At 41.3% G+C, this 8836-nt stretch overlaps 1 protein-coding gene across 1 annotated transcript in view; it reads right to left on the bottom strand.

The window, feature by feature from the left end:
• Positions 1 to 1271: 1271 nt before the first annotated feature.
• LOC307139999 (uncharacterized protein) overlaps positions 1272 to 8836 on the bottom strand; it is a gene marked incomplete at its 5' end in the record, with an annotated part of 29465 nt that continues 21900 nt past the window's right edge. The window contains 2 exons of the mRNA XM_079839241.1: positions 1272 to 2123; positions 2322 to 2559. Of these exons, the coding sequence (XP_079695367.1) occupies positions 1318 to 2123; positions 2322 to 2559 (1044 nt within the window). The 3' untranslated portion in view covers positions 1272 to 1317. The remainder of the gene's footprint in view (positions 2124 to 2321; positions 2560 to 8836) is intronic.

Genomic DNA, 8836 nt, shown 5'->3' with positions numbered 1-8836 from the left:
ACAACCAAATTAATCTTTGCACTGCAAAGGTGGTACAGAAGTTGCATCTGAATTGGTAAATTACAAATGCATAAATAATATTGAGAATAATGTTTTAAAAAAATAGTCAATGTTTGTATAAAAGCAATATCATGTTTGCAGGCATGTTCAAATTTGTGGAAACAGCTCTCTTGCTCTTGTGATATTGCTTAATTATATCACATGTTATAATATAAAAATCCAAATCTCATCCAAGCACTTTTTTGCAACAATGTCTTGAATTTTGTGAGAATTTGTAATAATTTGGTGAGATTTTGGACACAATCCCTCATTAATTTCTGAACCGGCACAATAAATTATGTTGGTTATACTTTACAATACGGGTGCACTAATATGCATTAAAGGTCCCATTGCATGACATTTTCATTTTATGAGGTTTTTCAACATTAATTTGAGTTCCCCTAGCCTGTATATGATCCTCAAGTGGTAGGGATGTGACGGTGAGGACATTTTCCCACCGGTTAATTGATGTGTGACAACACCGGTAATACCGGTATCACCGGCGGAGGCTTTTAAATCACTAATTCTTTCTAACCGAAAGTAACATGCACACGACCGCTCTGAACTGAAAACGCGCCAGTTCGCACACACCGTGAATGACAGCTCGTCTGTAAATGCGCGCTCTGTGAGGCCATGGGTGCGTCTCAATCAGTTCCCTAGTTCAGTAGTCAGGGCACTGATCAAGCATTGATCAGTCTATGATTGAGATGCACGCCATGAATGAATAACAGTTCGTCCGTAAAGCCTTGTTTATACTCGACGCGCCCACGGCAAAAATAAATGCGCGCAGTCAGCGTAGCGTGGAGGCTCGCACTGCGGAGCCAGGCCAAAGCGATCTGTGCGGCCGTGCACATTTTACTTTCGGTTTTGAATTAGCGCCAATTCGGCTACGGGTTGCTTGAATTGTGGGTTCATTAGCCTATTATTTTTAATGAAAAATACAACAACAAAACAAATGACAAACTCCGCTCTAAATAGGCGCTTTTACGTTTCGCTTTGAAACCAAATCTTCCGCGATCATCTCAGTCAGCTCCTCACTCTTAAATATCATTTAGTCATTTAGTCATTTAGTCATTTAGCAGACGCTTTTATCCAAAGCGACTTACAAATGAGAGCAATAGAAGCAACTAGAACGGTCAAGGGCTACAGTATGCAAGTGCTGTAACAAGTCTCAGTTAATCTAACACAGAACACACAATTTTTTTTTTTTTTTTTTTTTTTTTTTTTTTTTTAAATAAATTAGACAGACAGAAAATGAATCGAATGGAATGTTAAGTGCTATTCTTGATTGGTTAGGTGCTGCTGGAAAAGACGTGTCTTTAGCCGTTTTTTGAAAATGGCTACAGACTCGGCGGCTCGAATTGAGATAGGCAGGTCATTCCACCAGGTGGGGGCAGTCCAGGAAAAGCTCCGTGAGAGTGATTTCATGCCTCTTTGGTATGGCACTACAAGGCGTCGTTCACTGGCAGACCGTAAGCTCCTGGAGGGTGTGTAAGTCTGAACAAGCGAGTTTAGGTATATTGGTGCAGAGCCAGTGGTTGCTTTGAAGGCGAGCACCAGTGACTTGAATTTGATGCGAGCAGCTATTGGCAGCCAGTGGAGATTGATGAAGAGAGGCGTGACGTGCGCTCTCTTCGGCTCGTTAAAGACCACCCTTGCCGCTGCATTCTGGATCAGTTGCAAGGGTTTGATAGTGCATGCCGGAAGGCCCGCTAGAAGAGCATTACAGTAGTCCAGTCTGGAGAGAACAAGAGCTTGGACCAGGAGTTGTGTGGCCTGCTCTGATAGGAAGGGTCTGATCCTCCTAATATTGTATAACGCAAATCTGCAGGACCGGGATGTTGCAGTAATGTGGTCAGTGAATTTTAGCTGATCATCAATCACAACTCCAAGATTCCTGGCTGTCCTGGACGGAGTTATGGTTGATGATCCTAGCTGAATGGAGAGATTATGATGAAGTGCTGGGTTGGCTGAGACCACAAGCAGTTCTGTCTTTGGAAGGTTGAGTTGCAGGTGATGTTCCTTCATCCAGGCAGAAATGTCTGTTAGGCAGGCAGCGATACGACCACCAACCGTGGGATCATCTGGTTGAAATGAGAAGTAGAGTTGAGTGTCGTCAGCGTAGCAATGATAGGAAAAGCCATGTTTCTGAATGACAGTTCCCAGTGATGACATGTAGATGGAGAAGAGAAGTGGTCCAAGCACTGAGCCCTGGGGTACTCCAGTGGCTAGATGATGTGACTTAGACACTTCACCTCTCCATGACACTCTGAAGGACCTACCTGAGAGGTAAGACTTGAGCCACTGGAGAGCAGTTCCTGAGATGCCCATCTCCATGAGAGTTGACAGGAGTATCTGGTGGTTAACTGTGTCAAAAGCAGCAGACAAATCCAGTAAGATAAGTACTGTGGATTTGGAAGCCGCTCTTGCCTGTCTCAGTGCTTCGGTAACCGAGAGCAGGGCAGTCTCAGTTGAGTGGCCACTTTTGAAGCCAGATTGGTTGATATCCAGGAGGTTGTTCTGTTCAAGAAACGTAGAGAGCTGGTTAAAAACAACTCGCTCGAGTGTCTTTGCAATGAAAGGCAGAAGGGATACCGGTCTGTAGTTTTCTAAAAGTGCTGGGTTCAGAGAGGGTTTCTTAAGCAGTGGGGTTACCCGAGCCTGCTTAAATGCTGTGGGGAAAGTCCCGGTGTGAAGAGAGGTGTTGACAATGTGAGTGAGTGCAGGAGTAACAGAAGAAGAGATGGCCTGAAGGAGGTGAGTGGGGATAGGGTCCAGTGGACAGGTAGTGGGGTGGTTGGAAAGGATGAGTTTGGAGATGTCAGCTTCAGAGAGCAGAGAAAAAGAGGGGAGCGTATGTGTGATGGTTGTTGAGATGTGCGTGTCGGTTTGTGGTGCGGAGAATTGGCTGCTGATGGAGGAGATTTTATTTGTGAAAAATGATGCAAAGTCGCCAGCTGTAAGAGTTGATGAAGGAGGGGGGGGAGGAGGACAAAGGAGTGAAGAGAATGTTCTGAAAAGTGCACGAGAGTCAGAGCAGTTGTTGATTTTGTTGTGGTAGTATGTAGATTTAGCAGTGGAGACATTAGCAGAGAAAGAAGCAAGGAGAGACTGATACAGGGTCAGGTCAGTAGTGTTTTTAGTTTTTCGCCACTTCCTCTCTGCCGCCCGGAGCCCAGAACGATGTTCGCGGAGAACATCAGACAGCCAGGGGGCAGAGGGAGTGGTGCGGGCTGGCCTGGTTGAAACGGGACAGAGGTTGTCCAAGCAAGATGTTAGAGTGGAGCAAAGAGTGTCAGTAGCACTGTTAGTGTCCAGTGCTGAGAACTGAGCAGGTGGAGGGAGTGAGGATGAAACCATAGTGGATAGACGGGAGGGAGAGAGTGAGCGTAGATTACGCCGAAAGGTGATCTGGGGAGGAGTGCGTGTTGTGTCAGGAGTCAGTAGGAGGTTAAGAGTGATGAGAAAGTGATCTGAGGTGTGCAATGGAGTAACTAAAGGGTCGTCGGTGGAGCAGTAGCGCGTGTAGATAAGGTCCAGATGATTACCTGATTTGTGAGTAGCTGCAGTAGATACTCGCTTAAGGTCAAATGAGGTCAGAAGAGTGGTGAAGTCTGCAGCCTGTGGTTTATCAAGGTGAATGTTGAAGTCACCGAGCAGTACCAGAGGAGTGCCATCCTCGGGGAAGTGAGAGAGTAACATATCCAACTCCTCCAAGAAGTTACCCAGTTGACCTGGAGGGCGATAAATAACTACAACATGGATATTAGCCGGGTGAGTGATCGTGATTGAGTGTGATTCAAATGAACTGTTGCCAGATAGAGAAGGGATGGGCTCAAATTTCCAATCCTTTGAAATGAGCAGACCAGTACCTCCACCCCTCCCAATCGGGCGAGAGGTGTGTGAAAAAGAGAAATTATTTGAGAGAGCTGCAGGGGTGGCAGTGTCTTCTGGTTTGATCCATGTCTCAGTTAGAGCCATGAGACTGAGATGTGAATGAGTGGAAAGAGATGAAATAAAGTCTGCTTTGTTTACAGCAGACTGGCAATTCCAGAGACCAATTGGAATGGACATTAATGTAGCAGAGGAAATAGGTACACTACGCAGATTATTGGGATTACGGCGTCTAGAATTTCCTGAGCGTGATTTACGGGTGTGTGTGGTAATAGTAGAGATTTGGAAGCACATTATGAAAACAGGTCAGACAAATAAACAGATGAAAACAAGCAAAACACAAAAGTGGACAAAGTAGAAGGAAAGCTATACTTAAGTGCCTTGTCGGTGTCCTTGCTCGAGTGGAGTCGCACAGAGTAGAGTCGATGTCTTTACACTCTTCGGTCTTCACACGAGGAGGGCTTCACACGAGGGCTGCCGCTTCCGCTGCCGCGGAGTACTACTCAATTTATACTCACGGTAAGTGTCGTTAGTGAATACAGCTGGTCACTCCCAGTGAAACGCGTTAGCTCGCACGAGGTCAAACGATAACAAACGAGACTACAACAAACGGCCAACTACAGCACACATACAATGTTCTAAACAAAAGTTGAACTACAGATCAAGTGAGGAAAATGAATACAGAAACTCACACACTAGTTGTTCTCCCTGATGTTCGGTGCTTCTCTCTGACACAATGTAAACAGTGCACGCTCTAAATACCACGCTGGCTTATGGCCACGCCCAGTGAAACGCGTTAGCTCGCACGAGGTCAAACGATAACAAACGAGACTACAACAAACGGCCAACTACAGCACACATACAATGTTCTAAACAAAAGTTGAACTACAGATCAAGTGAGGAAAATGAATACAGAAACTCACACACTAGTTGTTCTCCCTGATGTTCGGTGCTTCTCTCTGACACAATGTAAACAGTGCACGCTCTAAATACCACGCTGGCTTATGGCCACGCCCAGTGAAACGCGTTAGCTCGCACGAGGTCAAACGATAACAAACGAGACTACAACAAACGGCCAACTACAGCACACATACAATGTTCTAAACAAAAGTTGAACTACAGATCAAGTGAGGAAAATGAATACAGAAACTCACACACTAGTTGTTCTCCCTGATGTTCGGTGCTTCTCTCTGACACAATGTAAACAGTGCACGCTCTAAATACCACGCTGGCTTATGGCCACGCCCAGTGAAACGCGTTAGCTCGCACGAGGTCAAACGATAACAAACGAGACTACAACAAACGGCCAACTACAGCACACATACAATGTTCTAAACAAAAGTTGAACTACAGATCAAGTGAGGAAAATGAATACAGAAACTCACACACTAGTTGTTCTCCCTGATGTTCGGTGCTTCTCTCAAATATGATGAATGACTCCTGCCGCTGCCGAGACTCACGGTCGGATCCTGCTTTATTAAGCAGATACGTTCAGTTTTTATTTGTATTGTCTTTTCACTAACTGAACTAAATTATTTTATTACTATAAAAAAATCAAAAAGACGTGGGCGGTGCCATGGTGGGCAAGTGATGTAAAGTCTGGACACCGGTAACACCGGCAACACCGACTATCGTAGCAAGCCTACCAAGTGGCTAGAAATTTTGATTTCAGATGGCTATTATCAGTATAGAAAAAAATGCTTTTTATTTCTAAATTATGACATTTTTTGATGTAAAAACCATACTAACAATATAAGTACACCTCAGGAAACATTATAAAATAATAAAAAAAATCCATGCCATGGGACCTTTAATTCATGCTTAATTAATGCACAGATAATCATGAGTTAATGTATGACTCATGAAGAACTAAACCATTTATTAATGATTACTGCATCAGCAACTAATGAACATTCTATATGATTAATAGATCAAGTAATATATGAATTGTTATTAGTTATATATGCCTCAACAAGTAAAGTCATAACATAATGATACCTTTGCAAATTATTAGCTAATGAATGATTAATTAAAGCCCGAGTTGAAGTTGAAGTACATAGCTTCAACCACTGTGGTAATTAACACATGAATTTACACTATTAGTTAATATAATATGAAGGGAGTTAATTAGGGCTGTCAAAAGATTAATCGCGATTAATCTTTTGACAGCCCTAGAATTAATACATAATGCCACATTTAATAAATAGCAATTCATATATTACTTAATCTATTAATCATATATAATCTTCATTAGTAGCTGATGCAGTATTCATTAATAAATGGTTTAGTTATTCATGAGTCATACATTAACTCATGATTATCTGTGCATTAGTTAAGCATTATTTAATGCATATTAGTGCATCTGTATTGTAAGGCATTACCATTGTTTTATTAACAAAGTTCGGGAGAACATGTTCAAATTATCTATCTAATCATCACGTCATCAGTAATCAACATGTCTACCCCGTCAGCATGAATGGAGGCTCACCTACTGTGTGTTCCTCGACAGTTTTCAGCATCCCTCCATCACCCCGTCTCCTCACACTCGTCTGGTTACTTTCCTAAACCATAAATACGAGGGGAGTACTATGGGTTCGGGCCAAAATATTGAGCTCAGAGCCCTCTCCTCGGACGGCATGCCAAACATGCATACTTTACTCTCTGATTACTCTGATTATTAAGTTTTACATTCAATCACATTAATGATATTAATAAATAAATCAGACAATGCACTGGCAATTTAGTAATATCCCAGCATTCTTTATTCCTCTTTGAGTCAAGCTCTTGAGTCATTGAAGTCTGAGTCTCGAGTACAACAGTACTTCAAGGTACCACACAAAATGCCACACTAACCAATCAGATTCATCTGATTCACATGATCGATCATTGCTGTCACTTCCAAGTACTCAAGCACTCATGTCCAAATCTATTAACAACCACCAGAGCAACCACGCCACGATTCCATAACCACCTTTCAGTACCCTAGCAACAAGTCTAACAATGCCCTAGCAACCACCCACAACACCATAGCAGCTGCTAAGCGATGCCCTGGCAACATTTTATCAAAGCCCTAACAACAACCCAAAATATATTTTTTAGCAACCACTTGGAACACCTTAACTACACCTGACATCCTCCTTTGACTTTTACATTGACCAACATTCTTACATTCTTATTTTATTTTTTAATAATAATAATTAAATGTATGCAGTTCTCTTTTAAAGCAGACAAATGATTTTGGTGTAAAAAGTTGTGAAGCACACAATGTCATTTGTATAACCTCAGTGTTTTGGCATTATTTCTGCATTCATTCTTGTTCACAAGACACTGAAGTTCTCTTTAAGGACTCTTGAAAAGGCATCAAACATCCTCAGCACGACAGCTGGCAAGAGCTGTAGTGTACTGTAAGTAATGAAGGCTCTAAACACAACATTCATCATGTATTTATTGGTGGCTATGCCACCATCATGCGTTTATATTTCATATGCTTATGCAAATGATTTCAGAGAATGACTGTGGAGGAAACATAACAGAACACCTTTAAAATAACCCAGTGCTGCTCTGGCACCTCATTAGACGTATCACTTATATCAGCAATCAGGTCGAAGCCTTAAATCGGATTTCAGCCTCATTCACATGCACATTTTTTTTATCCATCGATCCGATTGGCTTATCATCAGGTGCACAGATAAAGGCCAACAGCTGTGTATCTGGTGAAGATAGACTTCTAACAGCAACACTGACAAATGAACAACAAGACAACTGATAAGAGTACTGCCACACAAATAAATAAAACAAATAATACAAAATAAGAAATAATACATGTGGTTGCTTCTTAAAGGGATCTCCTGGTGTTAAGACTTGTATGGCTTAATATAACATAAATTATGTCTCTTACTGAAATATGTAGTAGAAAACCCATGAAAGATCTACATTATTTAAAAAATCCATTACATATTTGGACAATAGGCAGCGCCATTTTGTTTTTGTTCTAAGTCGATGACGTTGAATGGATGCACCGATCACCGCTACCTTAACTTCACGCCTCCCACTGTGTCGCAACAATGTCATCTGTTCAGCCTTTTCAATTTGAGCCAGAGTGTGAAATTTGTGAGAATGTAAACATCGAAGACCTTGAATATGAATTACATCAAAACAAAGTTAATTGGGGGATTGAGAAGGTGAGACTGGGGAAAAATAGATGGTGTCTCTGTGGCAATTGGTTGCCGATGCGAACCGAGAGAGAGTGTGTTTGCTGTAAGGAGATGCAATTTCTCGCTGGATCTGTTCAAGGTAAGTTTTTAGATTGAACTAATGTTGTACGTTTGATATGTAAAAATCATCTGATACGTCACCTGAATGCAATAAACAGAGGCGGACAGTAGTGAAGTATTTTTACTTTCCAAGTAATTTTATTTTTCACGTATATGTACTTTATCAGTGTTCTTCTTTGGAAAACTTTTACTTCACAACATTCCAAAACATAATATTGTAATTTTTACGGCAATACAGGTCATATTGAATATCATTTAATACTTAATTACATTAAAAATGTAGTACGCAAGTAAAAGTAATTTAAAGTTTTACTTGAGTACAAGTAAGAAAGTGCTACATTTTTAATGTACAACCAGAATTCCGGAAATGTTGGGACGTTTTTTAAATTTGAATAAAATTAAAACTAAAAGTCTTTCAAATCACATGAGCCAATCATTTATTCACAATAGGCTATAGATAACATAACAAATGTTTAAACTGAGAAATGTTACACTTTTATCCACTTAATGAGCTAATTTCAAACTTGATGCCTGCTACAGGTCTCAAAAAAGTTGGCACGGAGGAAACAAATGGCTGAAAAATGCAAGAAATTTTAAAAATATTCAGCTAGGTGAACATATAGCAACTA

The sequence above is a fragment of the Gobio gobio genome, assembly GCF_949357685.1.
Source record: "Gobio gobio genome assembly, chromosome: 16".
Taxonomy (NCBI): Eukaryota; Metazoa; Chordata; class Actinopteri; order Cypriniformes; family Gobionidae; genus Gobio; species Gobio gobio.
The sequence above is the reverse complement of the archived record's forward strand: the minus strand, read 5'-3'. Positions and strand labels throughout refer to the sequence as shown.